General features: G+C 52.6%; 6 protein-coding genes across 6 annotated transcripts; 4 read left to right on the forward strand and 2 right to left on the reverse strand.

The window, feature by feature from the left end:
- Positions 1–1,208: 1,208 nt before the first annotated feature.
- PC9H_009241 (uncharacterized protein) lies at positions 1,209–2,155 on the forward strand (the record flags this gene model as incomplete). Its single annotated transcript, XM_036778748.1, has 6 exons — positions 1,209–1,256; positions 1,309–1,389; positions 1,446–1,505; positions 1,561–1,773; positions 1,831–1,950; positions 2,009–2,155. 6 exons carry the CDS (start codon positions 1,209–1,211, stop codon positions 2,153–2,155), a joined length of 669 nt encoding a protein of 222 aa, XP_036628137.1.
- Positions 2,156–3,089: 934 nt separating this feature from the next.
- Positions 3,090–3,869, reverse strand: PC9H_009242 (uncharacterized protein; the record flags this gene model as incomplete). Its single annotated transcript, XM_036778749.1, has 2 exons — positions 3,090–3,641; positions 3,699–3,869. The coding sequence occupies 2 exons, from the start codon at positions 3,867–3,869 to the stop codon at positions 3,090–3,092; spliced, it is 723 nt and encodes a 240-aa protein (XP_036628138.1).
- A 2,073-nt stretch (positions 3,870–5,942) lies between these two features.
- PC9H_009243 (uncharacterized protein) lies at positions 5,943–7,231 on the forward strand (the record flags this gene model as incomplete). Its single annotated transcript, XM_036778750.1, has 8 exons — positions 5,943–6,117; positions 6,175–6,438; positions 6,488–6,540; positions 6,593–6,669; positions 6,724–6,803; positions 6,855–7,036; positions 7,092–7,141; positions 7,195–7,231. 8 exons carry the CDS (start codon positions 5,943–5,945, stop codon positions 7,229–7,231), a joined length of 918 nt encoding a protein of 305 aa, XP_036628139.1.
- Positions 7,232–9,621: 2,390 nt separating this feature from the next.
- Positions 9,622–15,237, forward strand: PC9H_009244 (uncharacterized protein; the record flags this gene model as incomplete). The annotated part of the gene is given in 8 exon segments (XM_036778751.1): positions 9,622–10,827; positions 10,876–11,301; positions 11,320–12,000; positions 12,057–13,019; positions 13,080–14,017; positions 14,071–14,617; positions 14,675–14,816; positions 14,870–15,237. The coding sequence occupies 8 exon segments, from the start codon at positions 9,622–9,624 to the stop codon at positions 15,235–15,237; spliced, it is 5,271 nt and encodes a 1,756-aa protein (XP_036628140.1).
- A 402-nt stretch (positions 15,238–15,639) lies between these two features.
- Positions 15,640–18,678, forward strand: PC9H_009245 (uncharacterized protein; the record flags this gene model as incomplete). Its single annotated transcript, XM_036778752.1, has 6 exons — positions 15,640–15,700; positions 15,877–16,650; positions 16,702–16,845; positions 16,901–17,095; positions 17,179–17,352; positions 17,414–18,678. The coding sequence occupies 6 exons, from the start codon at positions 15,640–15,642 to the stop codon at positions 18,676–18,678; spliced, it is 2,613 nt and encodes an 870-aa protein (XP_036628141.1).
- Positions 18,679–20,598: 1,920 nt separating this feature from the next.
- PC9H_009246 (uncharacterized protein) lies at positions 20,599–21,559 on the reverse strand (the record flags this gene model as incomplete). Its single annotated transcript, XM_036778753.1, has 6 exons — positions 20,599–20,742; positions 20,810–20,929; positions 20,989–21,201; positions 21,262–21,321; positions 21,380–21,457; positions 21,512–21,559. 6 exons carry the CDS (start codon positions 21,557–21,559, stop codon positions 20,599–20,601), a joined length of 663 nt encoding a protein of 220 aa, XP_036628142.1.
- Between the last annotated feature and the right edge of the window lie 65 nt (positions 21,560–21,624).

Below are 21,624 nucleotides of genomic sequence, written 5' to 3' on the forward strand. Positions count from 1 at the left end.
CGCCATACGCATCGATGGACGCGCATCACATAGGTGGGCTTCTCCAGAGGACGGAGACGGACTTCCTGTTCGTGTTGTCGAGGCGGCACCAGGAGTTGCAGCAGCATTTGAACTTTGAACACCGAGGACGGAGTCTCTGCGCATTTGATCTGCGAGCCCGTACGAGCAGAGCAGGCGACCCCCGCGGATGGTCCGCGCCGCCCGCATGGTGTCCCCTCGTCCCGCCTACGCCTATGATGCATACAACCCAACCCAGACAGCTATCCGATTCGCGACATGATCGCAAGATCGCAAGATTGACGCGATGCAAGGACAGAGGTACGAGTCGGCGAAGGAGTACGTCCTGATGAGTACACAGGCTCGTGGCGGACTCATCCTCCTCGACTCCAATCGAGGGCTTCGTCAGCGAACACGAAAAGTTCGCACTAACGGGGTCACCTCGCAGCGGCTCACAGATATGATCTACGTCGTGGCGGATTCCCTCCTCGATTACTATCCCTTCGTCAGCGAACGCGAAAAGCACATCTACAAAATTGCCCATTTGTTCAGGACGCTCCGTTGGTATCTGGATCAGCTCAGTGAGGAGTACGCCAAGCTGTTCTCGACAAGAAGCAACCATACCGTTGTGCCGGCGCCGCCTTTCTCGCGAGTTTGTTATGCGTAGTCAAGTTTACATCACGCTACGGCCGAGAACTAGTGCAAGCCATGGGCACATCGAAACATCGCGGGGCCATTGAGGTAGGCGAGCAGACGCGGACGCGGACGCCGCACGGTTGATGTTGGATGTTGGATCGGATCGCGTGCTTTTGCGCATCTACGGGAGGACGCCGTGCTAATGGGTAGGGACCTATGGAAGGGGACAGCTAGGCCGGCTGATGTTTCCACATATACATGTTAAATAGCGCGGCGACCTTTGAATTCAGCAATCTCAATCTCATACACGTCCTAGAGTCTAGAGAAGTCCTATCTAAGCGCTGGAACGCCTTGCGCGACCTTGGGTGAGTGAGAAATTATGGCCACTGTGCTGGTAGCTAAATGAGCTGTTTCACTGTTTGCCGGTCCGCAAACTGAAATGGCCACCACTTGACCCGCAGGCCACACCCCGACATTATGCCACAGGCCACCGCTAAGTCTTTATAAGCACGGCGAGAACTCACACCAGCTTCTCAACAACCTCTTCCCGGTTTTCCTAATACCGTTAACTCACAATGGTACTCGTCTACAAAGACCCCTCAGTAGTTGACACCCGCATGGCGGTATGTTTCCTCGTCGCCTTCCATTTTGAGACGATTCCTCAGCGATTCTTAGGCCATCTTCGAAGAGACATACGCCAAACTTCAAAAGCTGCGTATGGACTCAAGGTGCTTGCCCGATGGGCGCATAGGGGACGTGCGTATCTGAGCTTACTGTTCCCCTGGCCTACATGATCGAACTCGACTATCCAGGACTGCCTTTATCTTAATGACACTTGCAACTACGCCGTTGCTCGTATTTGGGCTCAGCCCGTGAGTCTCTTGCCCGCTCTCTCAGCATTCAAACTTCTAACGGACGCTCTGGCAGGCTTTGGGCGACATTCGCAGCATGATTCCTTGGCCGTATCGCGGCGATGATCCCAAATTCAAGCCGTCCCACCATGTGATCCAGTTTCCGAGGACGCCCACCGAATGGGGGCTGCCTCTCGCGGATCTCATCGTGCATTTCTCTGACTACCTGACCGTCACCCTCAGTGAGCCCTTCGGGGAAGACTACAACACCTGCGTGTATTCCTTCTCGGTGTGTTGATTCTATTTGTATTCGATGTCACCGTTCTGACTTGTGCGCTACGGGCAGCTGCTGCCTTGGGTTCGTGAGCGTGTCTTCTCGGCTGCGGCACTCAAGTGCCATGGTGAACCGATGTCGAAGGCCTCCCTTATGCGTCATATCGCAGTGAACATGTTGCGCGCTCTCCGAGTATGTTTCTGCGTCCCCGTTCCCCCATCATTTGACACGCGCTGATGTGTCTCCAAAGGAGAAGCGCCCCGATATGACCGGACCCCAGGTCTTCCGACAGCTGATCAATGCACACTTCCGCCAATTGGTCATTGTGGGACACTCAGAGAGGCAGAAGACGATTTTTGCGCAAGTTCATTGGGCGTACCCAACTTCTCCGTACTAGGCTTGACGTGCTTTTGTATTCATGCTCCGAGTGTTGGTGTTGATTATGGACGGATGGATATCTATATCGAGATCTAACTTTGAACGATGACGCGTTGCTCGCTCCGCACTACGTTTGACGTTCCGCTGACCCTATGGTAACGCATCGTGTGCATCGACACAGCAGCCGTCATTTGGTGCCGCAGTATGTGAGCTGTGAGGACCTGCGAGCCAGAAAGGAGGCAGTCAAGTCCTCGGAGCTGTTCTTCACAGGCGAAAGAGACGCTATTGAAATCCCTCTAAGTATTATCTCCCGCCGCCGTATACACGGGGCAGGAAATCGAGGGCACGCCATACAGGCACGCTGAGTGTCATTGACGCGCCCGGAGATGGATAGTGCAAGTCCCGATGGACTCGCTAGGGACCATGTGAGGGGCCAGCAGGAGACAACAGTAGTCACCGTGGACGACTCGCGTCCTGGCTTGCGTGTATGCCGAGCGGCAGAGTTCGGCATTCAGCTTCGCGTTGCGCACACATAGGCGGAATGTTCTCGTTCATTTTACGTAGTCGGGGAGGAAATCTTTGACGAACTTATGGTGCGAGTGTGCGAATTTAATCTTCCTTCTTCTTGCTCTTATCCTTGCACACATTTCGTGTATGGAAACATACAAGTTTGACACTGAATTCGACAAACCCGCTGATGTGTTTGCAGAATGTTTCTATACCCAGCGTGGACCACAGAATGAAGAAGAAAACAATGGCCATCCCCGCGTACATAGTCGGATATACCCCACATCCAACTGTCGCTGGACTTCATCGCGCTACTGAAGGATGCGAAGCTGGACTCCGTTCACTCTGGGCGAATGCCACTACCCCTGCCGCTATCCCCACCGCGCGGGACTGTGATTTGTTGACCAAAGTGAATTTACCAACGCGCAGCATGATGATGATGACTATTAATAGACTCCAGGGAATAAACGGTATGGTACAGCGCTTTTCCAATCCTCCCAATCCTTTCCAAAGTGCTTCTTCAACATGCGGTCCTCTTTGTTCATCCTCGGAACAAGGGCTAGAGCCGCAATGGACGCCGCGCCAACGCATATCCACCGTCTCCGCACCCCGAGCGCATGCAGGTTCAGGCACTCCATCACCCACGACCCGCGCGACAGATGCGCGAGAAGCGCGCCCATACCCGAGAGAATGGCCCCAGTGTACGATGGGTGGCGCACGAGGGCGTACGGGCCCGTGGTAACGAGTCTGTGGTTCTCGCGGATGCTGAGCTCGAAGGTGAACTGCCGGCCCAGTGCGTGGTAGCACGCGACGCGGAAGAGGGTCCCAGCCAGATTCAGCGCCCATCCGCAGAGGAAGATCGGCGTGGTACCGAGGCTGAGAGCCGCCGCAGGTGTGGAGAACGCCACTAGATCCGTAATTCGGATCGCGGTATCGCTGGGAAGTTTGGAGGCGACAATGGTCGTGATCTCGCAGATCGAAAGGCCTAGAATGATGGCCTATAAGCAAAAATGCATCAGCGGAGCGTTGGGAGAGTCAAGAGAAAGAAACGCGACTCTTGACGTCCAATGTCCCACCTTGGGTATATACGGAAACCAAGGGGCGACGAGTTCGAATCCTGCGGGCGGGAGTTGCTCGGATTTGGGCGGGGTGTGCGTAGGAGGGGTCATTACGGCGTGCATGCACCCCATGATGGACACCAGGAAGGGGACCTTCAGCAGCGACATGGCGGGCGTGAAAGAGAGAAGGTCGTGGGAAGACTGCCGATCTTGCCTTCAGGTCGTTCGAACTTTGCAGACGTCGGACCTAGTCGACTAGGGCACCATTACCGCCCAAACGCCCTCGAACCAGCGACATCCACCGCTGCAAAAGCCATCCATAGCTACAGATTGAGTATCATGGACCCTAGGAATACGCCTTTATTAGCTGCTACCGTCTCAACCGAGGAATGGTACTCACCAACGACTGAGCGCATCGTCGCAAACTTGGCGAAATTCGAACGACCATCCCGCATTGGATGAAAACGCATACCGAGGTGTGTTTGCGCCGTGAACGTATTTAGATGGTGATGATATTAGTGATGGACACATTGACTGGGTTTGAGTACTGCATTGTCGATGAAAAGTCGGAGGAATCAGCCCTCTCGTGAGTCGTAGGGGAAGGGGAACATGCCTAGAACAGTCGCCTACCTCTGGCCGTTCCCCAGCGCGAGATATCCCCCTGTGCCCCTGGCGCGGGAGTTCAAACCTTGGTAACTCCGACATCGCCTCACATTGCGAGTCTGCGCGACTGAGGCTGTTCTTATCTCTCTTCCACCAGCGCAGTTCTCGCTACACAACGTGAGCCGCCCGCCTCTGAACTCTCGACGTGTGCGTTCACTGACCTCTAGCCCTTGTTGTAGCATGCAAATCTTTGTCAAAACCCTCACCGGAAAGACCATCACCCTCGAGGTGGAGTCGTCCGATACCATCGACAACGTCAAGGCCAAGATCCAGGACAAGGAGGGGTGCGCAGTCTTTTCTTCTTTCCTGTTCACAAACCCGGTGGCTAAGCGCATGGCGAACACAGCATCCCGCCCGATCAACAACGCCTGATCTTTGCCGGCAAGCAGCTCGAAGACGGGCGCACCCTGTCCGACTACAATATCCAGAAGGAGTCGACCCTTCACTTGGTGTTGCGCCTTCGTGGCGGTATGCAGATCTTCGTGAAGACGCTCACCGGCAAGACTATAACGCTGGAGGTGGAGTCCTCGGACACGATCGATAACGTGAAGGCCAAGATCCAGGACAAGGAGGGGTGAGTACAGTTTCCAACGCAGTGAAGTTTGTATACGACGCTGAAACTGATCTCTATCTCTAGCATCCCTCCCGATCAACAACGTCTCATCTTCGCCGGAAAGCAGCTTGAGGACGGACGTACCCTCTCAGACTACAATATTCAGAAGGAGTCTACCCTTCACCTCGTCCTCCGTCTTCGCGGTGGCATGCAGATCTTTGTCAAGACGCTCACGGGGAAGACCATCACCCTCGAGGTCGAGTCCTCGGACACCATCGACAACGTAAAGGCTAAGATCCAAGACAAGGAAGGCATCCCTCCCGACCAACAGCGTCTCATCTTTGCCGGCAAACAACTAGAGGACGGTCGCACTCTTTCTGACTACAACATCCAGAAGGAATCCACCCTCCATCTCGTTCTCCGCCTTCGTGGTGGAATGCAGATCTTCGTAAAGACGTTGACCGGCAAGACGATCACTCTCGAGGTCGAGTCCTCCGATACTATCGACAACGTGAAGGCGAAGATTCAGGACAAGGAGGGTATCCCTCCCGACCAACAGCGTCTCATCTTCGCCGGGAAGCAACTCGAAGATGGGCGCACTCTTTCCGACTACAACATTCAGAAGGAGTCGACGCTCCATCTTGTCCTGCGTCTTCGCGGCGGGTTGTAATCAACGGACGTATAGTCTGGTTCACGATATGTTACTGCGGACTTGGGCGATGCACATGGAATGTGATGTTTCTTACTAGCCGCACTGTACTACGTCTGAAATGAGATTTTTTATCACATTGATCTCTATGGTGGTATGAAAGAGAGGTATATTAGATTTTAGGACATCACCAATGGGAAGGAATGTACGGGCCGATGTTGAACTAGCGCCTGTTCTTCTATCCCTGCGCCATGCTATTGTGACTTACATTAGCGCCCATGCGCCTCCCCCTGATCGTGCAGAGTGCATACCTGCTTACGATATCCTTCATCGATAGTTACTACTGATTCAAGGTCGTCAACATCTAACCTACCATATGGACGATGCGCAGCAATCTACCAGCTCTGGCGTGCGTCGAAGCGGTCGAAAACGAACGTTTGGAGTCGCCGCACCACAGAAGCCTATACCCAGCGAACCAAGCGAGGCCGAGTCATCAGAGCAGAGTGAGCTGAGTGGAGAGGAATGCTCGAAGGTTGACGAAACTGCTCACCGTATGTCGCTGCCTCTATATGTCGCTGCATTCACCTTCCGTTGTTGACTTTGCGTAGGTGCAAAATGTACAGAGCTTGAGGTTGAGGTGTCTTCCAAAAGACGTGTCACTTCCGCGCGTCGCAAGGAAAGCCTCAGCCTCCTTCCTGCGGTACCATTTGACGTTCTAATGGAGGTTCGTATTCTCTACTCTCTTCATCTCTGCATCTGCAACACGCGTTCGCAAACAGGTGTTAGCACGCCTGAGAGTAACAGATATCATCGCCTTGTCCCGAACTTCGAAAGAATTCAGGGGCCTTCTCTTGTCGAGGAGGTCGATTTCAGTGTGGAAGGGAGCGCTCAACGCTGAGGGGTGCTTAAGATGCCCAGCAGACCTATCGGAGCCCGCGTATGCTGTTTTGCTGTTTGGAGCGCCAAACTGCTACGTACGTACCTCAACTCGCAAAGCCCACGACGCCGCCCTAATATTCCTTGTAGGACTGTGGAAGGAGGAACATTTATCGAATCGATTTTGGTCTCAGACGGCGTCTCTGCCTGCGGTGCATGAGAGTTGGGTAGGCATTTATGATCTTTGCTTCTTGTCCCCCTATTTAGGTGACATTCTATAGCCTCGTGTTTGAAAAGGACCTGAATACAGATTTCCCTGGCTCCGACCCGATGCTCTTAGAGTTAATCCCTTACACGCATTGTAAGCAACTGAGTTGGCGCGAAGACTGACACTTACGGAAATATGGGATAGATTGTACTTCCTCCATCGGAGCTGGTTATGCCTGCGGATATCATTCAACCGGCCGGTTCTTCCACAGCGACGACATAGTCAAGATGCGGAACAATTTGGAGGCACTGGAACGCGCAGGGGACCCGACGGCCACAAATGAGTTTCTCCAAGCGCAGAGAGACAAAACGTCGAGCATCGTTTCGGTATTTATCTTTTAGTCTGCGGCCATCTTGCTATTAATCTTTTGCTATTGACAAGACCGTTCACGAATACGAAAGTTGGCTGAAATGCCGGCAAAGTTTGGAAGAGTAAGCAGCTATCACAGTCTTTCTCCCATTCTCGTCTGACATAGTGGTTCCAGCGATCCCGCAACCTTAGATACTAATCTTGATCACTAGACTGGCGCCAAGAATGTCCCAGTCCTCCGTTCATTTTCTGAGCCACGTAGCTGCAAACAGATCGAAATGCAGTAGCCCCTCCGTCGTAGTCTAGGTCTTTAGCTCGCTGCAGATCGTGCCCTTTTGCATCTCGTCGCCCCCAACGTCCCTCGTCGCCTCCGCAAATAGGAAATGTCTACCTTTACAAAGGTCATTGTAATTATTGATCTACAGCAATACGTAGAACGCAAAGATGAGATTTTTCTCACCACCTCAATACAGACCAAATCACATGATATATCGTTGCGATTCATGGCACTGCAAGAGGACCCCCAATCTATATAAGAAAAAGCATGCATTTTTTCCCACGGAGACAAAGGAGCTCGCTGATTGGCTGGCGAGACCATTTCTGACCTCTTTTGGATGTATCTCCGTTTGCTCGCCCTCTTGCAGCTTGCGATCATGTGCCTTGAGATCTTGAGACACGTCAAAATTTCTGGAACTCTACGCAGTACCGCATTGTCTCTGGGCTCTCTGCTGGCGCTCAGCATCTCTCAACAACCACGGAGGCTATCCCTTTGACTTTCTCTCGCGCTCAACGATTCGAGACAACCATTCGCAAATTGAAAGTCAACGGAACGGGACCTTTGGCTCACGCGCACGCCTTTATGGCTTCTACTAGGTGCGATTTGCTTATATCGCGCGCGCACATTCTTAATTTACATCCGACACTCTCCAAGGCCCTGTGTGCAGTGGATAACCACTGCGACTGTAAGCAGACCGGTACGGGCGTACGAAATCCGCGGTTCCATGAATATGAGCACCAGCGCGGGAACGGTCGTGGCCACGAGCAATTTTTGCAATGCTGCTTATCCTAGCGTATCCTCGGCGCGTATCCAAATACCTCCGGCTGCTGCTCAGGACCCTTACCCGGACACAGTCAACCAGAATGGGAAATGGTCGCCTCTGGTAACATAGGCCACAGTTGTGTGTTGCCTCATGTCATCTGTCCGTCTCAATTCACTCTCTTCAGCCGGGTACGCGATAGTGGTGCAGGGTTCACTCCAGCTTGGGCACGAGCACGAGCACGAGAACTGCTCTGAGGGGTGAGCATTGTATTGTGGCCCATCTCTATGACACAGTTTGGAATCAAATAGGCAGGAGCACGAGAGCTTAACACCCGCGCGGTTATGATTGCGAACACGGTCGTCAACTCAGGCTTATGCGGCTTCTACACATCGTGGACGCCTCTATGGCCTGGCAATGTGCGTCTTACTCAGGTTCTTCGAATATCTCAATTTCAGATGCGCTTAGGGCCGTGTGCATAAGGATGTCAGGTACTCGACTACGAGCTTGCGCATGTGGTAAGTGCGATCATAACAACGACTGCGGGCAGCATCGGGGTCAGCACGGATAAGGGCCCCATCAGGCTATAATCATGTTTGCGAGCGTGAATCTCGCTACAAGCGCGACAACGCAGACCACTTGGTTCACGTTTGGGCGCGGATCCTTGAATCTGGGCACAACTACTGCACCGGCGCTGCATGAACTACGATGATCTGGCTGACAACTGATGCAAGCATCGGGTCTTGCACGGCTACGAGCTTTGAGGGTCTGAAGGCCTACACGGGGGATATCTAATAGGTTCGTTCAGCCTCGAGATAGATGCAACTGACCTCAATGTTGTAGGAGCGAGTGCACGATGGCTACGAGCGTACATACTCATTAGCACGCACACGGACGAGACACGGTCTTCCCCTTACGCCTTATGTCCTATTATTCAGTTTTCGACACATATTCATTTATTACTTAGTTGTATATGCATAACTGTCATAAGCACTTGGTTCTTACACCGTGCGTAGCACGGGTTAGCCGCTAGTAATGTCTATAAATGTTAGATCAAAGTCCACCCCTCAGCTTGCCTTATATAGTAATAATGTTAGATCAAGCGCCCAAATAATCCACCCATATTTCGGCGAAAATTTCGATGTCAGATATTTTTTCCACCCCTTTTTGAGTTCCACACGCGAGGTCGGATCCTAAATCCACCCCTGAGAACCCTCCCGGATAGCAAAATGTTACTTGTGGTACGTTGCGGCCACAGCAAGTGCCAGAAAGTGTTGTCAAGTGGTATAAACTGGTCAGTACTGGATCCCATTCCCGCTCACAATAGCTGTTAGTGATTTGGTAGCGCCAAGACAAAATGGCCACATTGTTCAAGCCGTTGAGACTCCGCGGCGCACCCTGTGCACCCCCTGAACTCCCCTGAAACACTTCAACTGTTCGAGTTCAGTAACTCGTCCATGCAGAACAGCATATACTACCATATGCATGCAAGTATAGCGATAAAGTGATAGATAAGTACGCCATTGTATAAGTAGGATGCTCGACTGTGTAGATTAACCAGCACAATGTCAGCCCCCATTGATCTCACCTTATCACCCGAAGTCGTCGATCTAAGCCAATGGATTGGCGTTGGCAAGCTCTATAAGAACATCCCGGACACTATATCTCAAGAGCTCAAGGCTAGGACGTCACTGTCTGACGTATCTCGAGCTATGCTTCCCTCCCACAATTCCACTATTGCTGAACTTCTTGCTACCCAGTTACCACCTCTAACAACGACTCTCTTCTTTCCTAACCCACAGGATTCATTCTCGGACGTCCCCCCAAACACACCACTATCATATTTGCTCTCTACCGATCGTGCACTCCCCCCTCGAGAGTTTCTGACGCATCTACGAGCGGCTGCGGGTCAGGCAATGCTCGACGGATGTATCTCAATTAAATATTGGGGTGCACCCAACGTTTACCTTCCATTCGAAGTCTGCGGATTTTGGTACGAGCTAATCACCACGGTAGAAGCTAAATCAGGCTGGAACTCGGCGCTGAGATGGGCAAACAAAGCCCTCCTTCCAAACAGAGCCTCTTGCCATGCTCGCATCACCGCAATAACTCGATCCATCTCATGGAGCGGTTTAATCTCTAAACTTGGATGTTCTGCTCATGTTTCGCATATGGCGGAGCTTCTCTCGACCTCTTGGCTCTCCTCGTCTCATATCGATGCCATGCTACTGCGTCTTCGTGCTAGATACCACGACGAAGTAGGCTTCAAGTCTGAGAAACAAATCACATTGATTCCGACTTTGATATTCACTAGTCGCCTTCATTCGCTTGGATTAGAGCCTGGCCCCGTCGACCAGCTTCTGTGCAGCTCGGCACTCTCAGATATTGGGAATTTCATCGCGACTTCTCAGCAGGACCTGCTCATCGCTACAGTCGCGTACTGGCCCGAACACCATTGGGGATTCCTGATGATTACTATCTCAGGTGGTCGTGTACAAGCAAGATGGGGTGATGGTATGAAGAAAAAGGTTCCCCGGGCGCTGGAGAAAGGGATTAGATTGTGGAGCAAACATTACATGCCGCAGCGTTTTGTCAGTGTCGACAGTCACTTCCCCTGCGCATCGCAGCATGATTCCTACTCTTGTGGGATTGTCGCCGTGAATGCGCTCAAGCACGAAATCTTTGGCGACCCTTATTGGACAAAGAAGACGAGAGAGCAGTGTCGTGTCGACAAATTCTTGTCGTGCATGGAGTTCTGCATGGACATAAATGTAAGCGAACGGCTACCCAAGAGTTCATGCACTGACAATTATGTTTAGACTGTCGATGCGCCGTTAATTCCACCGTTGTCACTCCTACCAGTAACTGGACAATCAGCGACCACCCCTGTTTCTCCCCCGCACCCTGTATCGACCCCTGTTAGCCCCCCTCGCCCTCCCACTAAACGTCGCAATAGCAATTCAATTATGCTATCCGCCCCTGTTAGCCCTTCTCGTATCACAGTTAAACGTCCTCGTCGAGGCAGCCAATTGAACCTGAATGTGATCGTGGTACCAAACCTCGCTAGGCGTGATCCCTTGCCTGAAGACGATACCTCTATCGTTCCGATGGACGATCAGCCCGACGCAGCACCACTGAAGGAAATAAAGATCCGTAAATCGAAGTCTATGGTGTCGAAGGAGCAGAACAATAAGCTGGCAGCGAGTGGCTTGCTTGTCAAAAGCACTCAACGCTGGAACAACTATGTTGCAAAGCTTTGACAGCTGGATGCACACGTTGAGGTCTATGACGAGAGCCCGGAACATATTCGCCTGGCACGCTGCTCGTCGTGCGCAAAGATCGTCAAGCAATCGGAGCCATATAATACGTATCAATTCAAACAACATCTTTCCAGGTGTAAGGCGAAGGGCAGCCGCCTTCACATCCAATCCATCAATGGCTTCTTCAAGTTCAACCTTGACCGCTCAGCATCCGTGCCAAAAGTGGACAACTTCGTTGAGCGGCCTTGTCCTGGGCTTACCGAGGCAAACGACAGTCGTATTCCCATCTACACCTCTCGTACTGAGGTTCGGTACGCTGGAGGGACAAGTCGACCGTTATTAGCATCCCAACACTTTGGCAAGACGGTCCCATCCCTATCTAAACAAGAGAAAGACGAGCTAGACCTCCACTATCGTTCCAGCTGCGAGTGGGAACTGGATCACGACGAAGCACGAGTATTCTCTTGCAAATGCCTCAAGCTGGTACAATGCAAGAGCGACACTAATGAACTACAAGCCTGTGCAGAATGCCTGCGCATTCTCAAACTGCATAAGCTCCTGGTGGCGATCACAAAGCCAGTGACACCCGACGATACGAGGAAATATATACCATTTCGCTACCAAAGCATCGTAACAGGGAAGATGTACGCTAAGAATAAGGGACTGGGCAGGTTTGTTAAAGACGTACGTGCCCCTGCCCCCTATCCCCTATTGGACTTTGTTGAATGCACTTATTACAGACTATACGCAAAAAAGGCGACGTTCTCCTCAACTTCACCGTGGCACTGGCCTCAGGAGTGTTTGATGGTAACCCTTCATTCATCGAACTCCTCAAAGTGATGTTTGCGCGCCATGAACGTCAGGCCAGAGGCCATGGATTACAAAATATGCGGTACGCGGCAGACTTCGATCAATTCTGCCATGAACTCCAATGCATCCGCCCAGAGGCGTATCGACTCTTCTCATCGACATTTGGTGGTCGAACGGAGCAGAGCATGCTCAAAATTCGCTCATCCCATCCGAAACTGACACTTGGCATTAGCACAGCTACGCTCGACCGTGTGACGAAGTATCTCGAGGATTACAAGTACCCATCTACTGCCCCACTTGCTTGCGGGGTCGACGACACTAAGCTCCACCCCTCCCTACGCCCATACTACAACAGTTCAAGCAAGACTTGGTTCCTCCTTGGTGCAACAGGAGAGCCAATAGTAGTCGCTGATATCGAGCAGCTGAACGAACTCATTAAACATGTGTCAGGCTCTCTGGCCAAAAAGGTCCGCTTATGGTCTCTCTGGATCCCTCTCCCCGACATTCCACCTCTTATTATGGCAATAATGGCAATATCGGAGAGCAACACGGCCAATTATCTCGCAGAGATAGAAAAGCGGCTTCTCAAGCTGCTTCTCATCGACACCTCTCCTCCTGTCAACATTATCTCTCTTGGATCAGATGGTATGATCGTCGAGCGCAAGGCTCGTAGAATTCTAGTTCAATCGGGCTTTGCTGCAGTTGAGTATGCTCACATCTCGCACCCAAATCCAGCAGAGCAGAGGCCCTTGAAGATCGAACTCCTTTGCATCGGGACACGTCGCCTTGCCATCATCCAAGACTCAAAGCACTTCAGAAAGACCTGTCGCAATAATCTATTTACTGGCGCCAAGCAGATGGTACTAGGAAGGGAGCTAATCTACTACGAGCAGGTACGATCTATGGCATATAATTAAGATCGCTCTCCACTTTATATCCGCGACGTCGACAAGCTAGACCGCCAGGACGATCGTGCGGCAGCTAGACTCTTCTCAGCGGCAAGTATCCAGCACGCCATTGAATGCGGCCATTCTGGTCTGGCAATCTTTCTATTTATTTTCGGAGAAGCCTGTGATGCATACCAAAGCCGAACAATATCCCACACGCAGCGCATCCACATGGTTCTCCTCGCCTTCTTCTTCAAGTTGATTTGGAAACAGTTTCTTACAGAGAACAGATACCCCATTTCTCGCCACTTTCTCTCGCAAGATGCCGACAATATCCTCGATATTCTGGTAAACGGACTCCTTGCTTTAATCATCATCCACCGCGATCACCTCGATCCATTCCCATTACTGCCTTGGACGCATGGTACTGAGGTAAATGAACATATATTCGGCCTTCTTCGCAGCACATTACCAGAGTTCACAATCGTCGATGCCCTCCAAATGATTCCTAAACTCGACGTACGCCTACTAGCGGCCTGCAGGCGCAAGATCGACGCAGCAAGTCTTCAACGAGGCGGCGCTGGGTATGCTCACACCCATTTCGATAGCAGTGGAGCTGCTCTAGACACCCTTTCGTACTTTCCACCACAAGAAGTCATCGAACAAGTGGCTCATCTGGCATGGACGGAAGCCAACGCGATCTGGGAAGTATTAGGCTATTTCACAAGCTCGTCAATGACACCGTCTGCCTCACATGTCCCTGTTGCCACCGCCAATCTTGATCTCGATGTAGACGTAGACGATCTGGACGAACTGGATCCACAGGAGGAGTCAGCGATGGATGTACCATCTGATCGCGAACTCCTAGATGAAGCGTTACACATCGCCTCCTTCGCGACCTTGCCACCGTCAGAACGTCCAGACCTACCTGGGGGTGCCATTGAGATTATCAACGAGTGCGGACTAGCTGCAGCGGCACTCAACATGCGAGATATTGGATATCTGTGAGTTTTACGATGATTGCTTCGACCTTTCACTGAATATTCTATTGCGTTAGTGATCGCCTTCCAGATGACGATCCAGAGGCACTGGAAGTAATCCAAGCTGCACTGAAGCCCATCCTAGAAGCGATCTCAGCTCTAGGTCCCGTAGGTGAGGCCGCCGTCAAGAAACTTATAGATGAAGCGGCAGCTCCTCCATCTGCACACACGATCATCGAAGAAGAAGACTCAAGTTCAATTCTTTCCCGCATATCGCAGTACGACATCAGCATACTTGTGGACGAACGACGAGTGCATCAAAGCAAGGAGACAAGCGATGCATGCCGGCCGCTGAAGCAATCCCCTACCCCTGCCAAAGGAGGTCCTAAACCACACATTCCCACCCAAATTCCATTCATCGTCGAACAGTCCCCTCGCCAATTGCTCACAAGGAAGATACACGAAGTCCTGAGGCTCTCTGGTGTCAATATCAAAGGAGAAACATCCGGACTGGCACGACAAGTACAATGGACGAAACAAGTGAATGTGATGTCATTGGCGGACAAGGAGACATCTGGGAACTCAGCAAACGCCAAGAGGGCAGCGACCTCCCGTGCTAATGCTGTAAGCCGTCACAAACTCGTGTATCAAATGAGAAACTAACGGTTGAATAAATACTAGGCAATAAAATCCCGCCAGGCGATCTTCGCAGCACTGCCACATGCGGAGTCACTAGCAACCGCGAATATCAACTCGCTGTTTGAGCTTGTAAACGGTGTCTACTCAATTGCACTCTACGAGAAGAAGCTGATGATTGGGCGGGGTGAGTGTATTAGTATCAATATCACCTTGCTTCGTCTTTAACCTGTTCTTTAGTTATTACATTCTATGAACAGGGGGGGGAAAAGGCTAGTAAACACTCTTGGGTGTCGAACGCCGCATCAGTCGGCACGATTTCGTGGATTTCGATGCAGCTTTGGACGCCCCTTTCCTCCCCAAACTCATTCAAATCTTTGACTCAAGCTGGCCTTCCAAAGTACGGACTTGTGCACTCGAAGGCGTTTCTATATGCACTCATGGCGAAGACAATCACTTTACGGGAGGATAGCTCGATAAAACTCGACGTTACAATCTTCAACTCGGTATTTCGGCCCCTGAATATGCGGGAGGGGCTCGTCTCACAGGCTGTAAAGACTCTGATGGGGAGAAAGCATACAGAGGAGCTAGATAATAGCGAGAACTAGTATATATAATGCGAACGAACACTCTAGCATTTTTCTTTCATTTTTATCGATTTTATTAAGCCCTACAATGTTAGTTCTAGTTGTCCACCCCTCCGCTTCCTAATTGGGAGGTTTGTTCTTATCCACCCCTCCGTACTTCCTAATAAGGCAATTCTTAGTCCACCCCTTTTGGGTAAAAACCGGGCATTTTCGGATCTAACATTTATAGACATTATTGGGGGTCCTACTGCAAGTTTGTGAGCTTCTGGGCGCTTGCTGGCCACCCCCTAACTTAGAAGCCAAATAGGCAACAACAACGCGCTCGCTCTATTGTCTTTGTGAACAATAGGCAAGGCAACGGTCAGACCCCCGACAACGACATGCGAGCCACTCCTCGCTTCTTGCTTCTTCACCATCATCACCATGCTCCGTAATCTACACCTCTTGCCGCCAGGCATCCTAGCGTTTCTCTGCACATTTATCGGTATGTTTTCCATAATACTTCACGACGCCGAGAGCTAACCTCACTTCGCAGAACTCACAAATGCACAGTCGCAACCGGTAGTAGTCTGTGCGCCAGGACAGTGCCTTCAAGGGTACTCGAATATTACCAGTAAGTTCTTCTCTTCGAGGAAACGTATCACGGCTCACTTCTCAAAGTCGGCGCCACGATATCATCTTCGGAGACAACCTTACAGCTGCTGCCCGGACAATATACATCTACGACAAACCCCCAACTCCTCCATAACATCCTTACTTCTCGTTCATCATCCTTATCTTCGTCTCCTGGTTTCGGGGACGCCACCAACATCAACCTCCCGCTGGACCTTGCGCTGGATCCAGGCATCGCCGTCTTCCCTCAGCCTCTTTATGCAGGCCAATCTGCCTTTGCGCCACTCCCAATCTCCGCAAGCTCCTCCCTTTCGACGCCACTTTCCACGACCCAATCCATTGCGCTCTCATCTAACATATGGATCGCCCTTGACAACCGCGTCGTGCTCTGGGACTCGGTGCCCGACATGCGCGAGCTCCCGTTCGGCAACACTTCGTCCCTCTCGCTCGTCGCAATCCAATCAGCATCTTGCTCGCCTGCATGTTCGAGCACGGGTGGGCTGTGCTCGTCTTCGGGCACCTGCGCGTGCCTGCCTGGATTCACAGGCGCGTCATGCGAAACTTGCGCACCAGGGCATTTCGGTGCGACGTGTCAGAGCTGTGAGGCTGGGTGCACGTCGTGTGATGAGGGGATCGCGGGGTCGGGCAGGTGCCTGGACTCCCCAGTGAAGAATGCCCCCGCGACGTGCAACTGTCTCAACGGCGTCTGTGGCGCAAACGGCGAGTGCGCGTGCAACGCCGGGTTCGTGAAGGCGGACAACGGTACTGCGTGCGCCAAGTGCGACAACGGGTTCTTCCAGACGTCTACCGGCGATTGCAAACGTAAGTTCCCTCCTGTCTCTCATTGAATGTATCCGCTAATCCAGATCGTAGTCTGCCAACTCGGCTGCGATCGATGCGCCGACGGCACTGGCGTGTGTCTAGCATGCAAGTCGGGCTTCACACAAGATGCCAATGACCGCACCAAGTGCACACCGGTGCCCACATCGACGTCCAGCGGCACTATTTGTCCCCAAGGTATATCGTGCATTTCATTCCATGCCCATGGCCTATCACTGACTTTCGTGTATAGGCAGCTTCGCGAACGGGGCTACCTGCTCCCCCTGCTCTCCGTCGTGTCAATCATGTACGGGCGGGACGTCAAACGACTGTACCGTCTGCGCGCCCGACACGTTCGCGTTCAACGGCGGCTGCGTGCGCGCGAGCTCTGACGGCGTGTGTGAGGGCTCGACGCGCATTGCGGACAACAACAAGAGATCGTGCGATGGTACGTGTCTCGCCATCATCCACACCAGGTGGAGCTTCGCAGTGGTGGATTGAAGCTGATTGGTTCGTGTTTGTGTTGTTTAGCGTGCCCTGCCAAGTGTTCTGCCTGCCGGATCCCCAACTTCGACCAGGCATCGATCGCAAGCAAGCTCCAGTGCACAGCGTGCATACCGGGTTCATTCCTATCGAATGGACAGTGCGTCGACGCATGCCCAGCTGGGACAGTTGTCTCTTCGCAAGACAATTTCACGTGCACTCGTACGTCTCCTCATTCCCCTTCATCTTTGCTTCTGATGCTCACGATTTCTTCCGTATATAGCATGCGACTCTTCGTGCACCTCCTGCGCCGGCGACCCCAAGTTCTGTCTCTCCTGCGCGAACAACCAGTTCGCCACCTCAGACGGGAAGTGTGTGCAATCCTGCCCTTCAAACACCCTCTCCTCCCCGTCAAGCACATGCACGCCGTGCCACCCCGACTGCGCGTCGTGCTCCGGCGGCGCCTTCAACCAATGCACTGCTTGCCCGCCAGAGCGCCCCGTCCTCGCCAACGGCCGCTGCCTTCCCACCTGCGCGAAATCTCAGTTCCTCGATCCGACGTCCTCGACATGCCAGTCATGCGACTCCACATGCTCTAGTTGTTCCGCCGCGGGCCCGTCCTCCTGCCTCGCATGCTCCGACAATACACAGGTCCTGCGCGCAGGACGGTGCGTCGCTGCCAACTGCAGTGGTTCTTCGACGGTTCTCCCTGGATTAGGCGTCTGCCTCTCCGAGCTAGTGTCCGTGCCCCAGCCCTCTGGGACGGGCACCGCGCCCCCGCTGCCCACCATCACAGGCCTCAACACGCCCACCGTCGTCACGAACTCGGGCAAACGCACGCTCGAGTGGTGGCAGATCCTCCTCATGGCCTTGGGCTGCGCGTTCATCTTTCTTGTGATCGTATGGCTGTTCAGGCGGCGCGCGAGGAAGTCGCGCGCGAAGCGCACTGCGGCGTTCGCGTTCGCGCAGGGGACGCCGCCACCGGCTGGTACTGGTACGAGTTGGTGGTGGCGCCTCAAGCGCTCGATTGTTTGGGACCGCAGCACTTCGCCTTCGCCGGCGCGGCCGAACGTCCTCGTCCGCAATTCGCCCCCTCATCCTGTTACGGCACCGTTGGGAAGTAGAGGCGGAGGCGGCGGGTGGAAGTGGCGGTTGGTGAGATGGGGCGAGAAGTTATTCGGACATCGCAAGAGCCAGCGCGTGTTCTATGGCACTCAATCTCAACCACAGCGGACGTACAAGATCAGCGAGCCGTTCGGGATGACTCGTGACGCGGAGTCGATGAGGCTGCAAAGGTTGCGCGCAGCGGAGGAAGCTCGACGTGGTGAAGACGACTACGATATGCTGCTGGGGCAGTATGATTACCCACGGCCGGGCGATGGGGATGGGGCTCCTGCTGCGGCGAACGGATCCGTGACGCAGGCGATGAAGAAGGAGAATAATTGGAATCGGAGCAGGGACTCGCTGATGAGCGCCCCGTCGATTTACTCGCAGATGACGGGCATGCCGAGGAAGGGGCCGGACCCCAGGATTCCCGTTAAGAATTGAGGACTTGATCTAACTTCTCTACATCTTTGCATCTTTTTCCCCTCACGAAAGACGATCCTTCGTCCCATGATGACCTACGAACTCATTTACGAAGCTTGACGACCACGTATATATCATTATTCGTCCCGCCAGCAATTGTAGACTACCATCTTTGTTGTATTTTGAATATCGTATAGTCCTTTTGTTTTATATACGAACTATATCTATAATAATCTGTCTAATATATAGCTACAATTTCTCCCCCCCCAACGTGCGAGGGGGGCATGTAACGAGGAAACCGCCATGCTGATGAAGTTGGCCTTCCGCAAGAATCGACATTCGATCTTGACGTCGACCCATGAGGCGCAAAATCACCCTCAGCGTATCCCGCGCATCCGATACCTGGACAACCAGACTCTGTTTCTTCCCTCCGTTCTCAGGTACCCGCTTCAAGCAGTAGCAGCCACGGGGCGTAGTGAATGGTGGGAATGGTCTGATGACTAGTTTACAGCGTGCGCGAGACGCAGCGGGTAGGGCGTAGTGAGAATGGACCATCCATATGGAATACGCATCTTCAGTGTAGGGGAGACGGGCACGCTGTACCTGAAGACGAGGTCGGCTCAAGCTGGCCCGCAGAGCTTTCGCAGTACAGCACACATACGGTGATATGACTGTTACCATGGAATTGCTATTAGTTCATTATATTTCAGAATCATTGGCGCTGAGAATCTCCAATACAAGTGTGTGGTACAAGACATACACGATGTAGCACCTTTGAGCAATTTTGTCACCAATCGACCGAATCTCCGGCGAGCGTGAACACAAACGACTTACAGAGAGGTGTGGGGCTGCTTAGGTTGGGACGACATCGGGGAGCGGAGCAGCGGGAGAGATGCTCATGTCACCGCTGACTGGGGTCGGAACGCCGACAGCAGGAGCAGCACTGCCCTTAGTCTTCTTCAAAATGATTTGATCAGTTGCGGGTGGAGACGAGCGGATGGGATGCATGCGTACTGGTACTGCTAGTCAGGCGAGGTAGTGTGCTGAGGATAGGCTGAAATTCGCAGCAGATTTTATACGGTGTAAGTACCTGTGTGAACCTCCTGTACGTCAGAATTGCATGCTTCCTTCCCACTGCATGGTCTGTAACATAGACGATGTCGGTCGCTCCAACGATCCACGAACTAGAAGTAACGCTGGAGTGTCGAAGCATTCAAAGTTATTCATGGAATAGGGCTATCAGATCAGACAGACCATTGGCCCGGTACATCGATGATGATGATCCTCAGGTAGAAGAAACCCCCAAAACCTTACTGGAAGTAAGTGGTAAGTAGTAGGATGGTGACAGTTCGAGTCAAGCGGCAAGCGGCAAATCAGGGCCAAACTCAAACTTCGGACTCCGGAGTAGTTGACGTCCATGGAGCGCTTAAAGCTTCCCATATGGCATCTTCTCTTCTTTGGGGCCATATCCATATCGCTTCCATAGATCGCTCAAGAATACTGGCGTTACTTCCAGTATGGTTCTAATGCCCTATCATATAAGGTGATGAAGCTAACTTACTGATAGCGCACATTTTCCATGAATAACTCTGGATAGACTCCCTCCACCTGAGGCTTCTCGCGTATTGGATCCAGCAAGTGATATGTTGCGCGTCGTAGCACTGGGCCGCTGATGTGTGGTAACAACCTGATCGACACAAATAATCATCTTCCGCTACTAGTGTGCTTTGCGGAGTGAACGATCTCAGACGGGGAAAGGGTACTCCGGCATACAGGGTATTATGGCAAGCGACTCATGAGGTAGCTCAGCGTCGTTTGAAGATACATGAGGTGATGTTTTATTCGAGAGAATCGATCCAATTACATAACTGATCGACAATAACATGGGGGTGACGAGGACATGCGACGGAGAACCAGAAGTACCAAAGCTAGGCGCAGAGGTTACATGAGTGATGCATCCTCCCAACGAACTTCTATGAAAATATTTTTCTCCTCTGGGTCGTAGCCGGTGACTACCAACTGCTGGATATGAACATGCAGGAGCAGCTTGAAAAGATCCAGGTTCGAGAGTCCGGTGGTTTTTTCCTTGGGGCAAAGGTCAGGGCGAGACCTATAGCGACGACACTAGAAAAGGAAAAAGACAGCGACGTACATGGAGGGCGCAGACCATGTTCACTGCGATATGGCGCAGGAGGGAGCCCGTGGTCATCCCCTCGCCATGGCACTTGACTGCCACGGCCGCGCACACTTTGTCGCGAATCCATGGGCGCAGCTGTCCGTGGGCCACGCTCAAAATCGCCCGCGCGCACACACGACGAAGAGTCGACGCACCGTGAAATAGTAGGTACAGACATCGTATGTCTGGTTGAACGGCGCACTATGATAAGTAGGGGGTAAGACGTCGGGCCATCGCGCAATGAGCGCCGCGACGGAGATGCCCCAACCAGTGGGACTCTCAATTAGCGGGATCGAACGGTGCTCAGGCGGGACTTTGGCAAGCCCATGAGGGCACGGGCCAGGAGGCGCGCGAATGCGAGGAAAAGCCTGCACAAACGGACATTCAGCCATCCCACATCCGACGGTCGCCGGAGACGCGCGACTTACGGGCTGACTCAAGGCACGGACGTTGGAGTAACGCACATCGTCGAGGGAAAAAAGGCATTTCTGGCGGGCGATGCGTTAAGTGGAATGGAAGTAAAAGTGCACTAGGCGCGACACGCACATTCCCTCGGTGTCCGTATGAGCAGCCTGATTCTGCGCACAGCTGCTTCAGCTTTTGATAGGCCTCTCGATAGATGCTCTACGGATCATTCAGTGAGTGAGTGCCGCTTCGGGGAAGGGGACGAAAACATACAATCTTCTGAGCTTCAGCGAATATAGGGTCTCTGCATACAAGGGCCATGGCGTGCTAGTAGGAGTGAGTTCAAAAAGGTGTGGCTGTTTGATGAGGGCCTTCGTAATTGTGCT

Source organism: Pleurotus ostreatus (assembly GCF_014466165.1).
Source record: "Pleurotus ostreatus strain PC9 chromosome Unknown scaffold_7, whole genome shotgun sequence".
Taxonomy (NCBI): Eukaryota; Fungi; Basidiomycota; class Agaricomycetes; order Agaricales; family Pleurotaceae; genus Pleurotus; species Pleurotus ostreatus.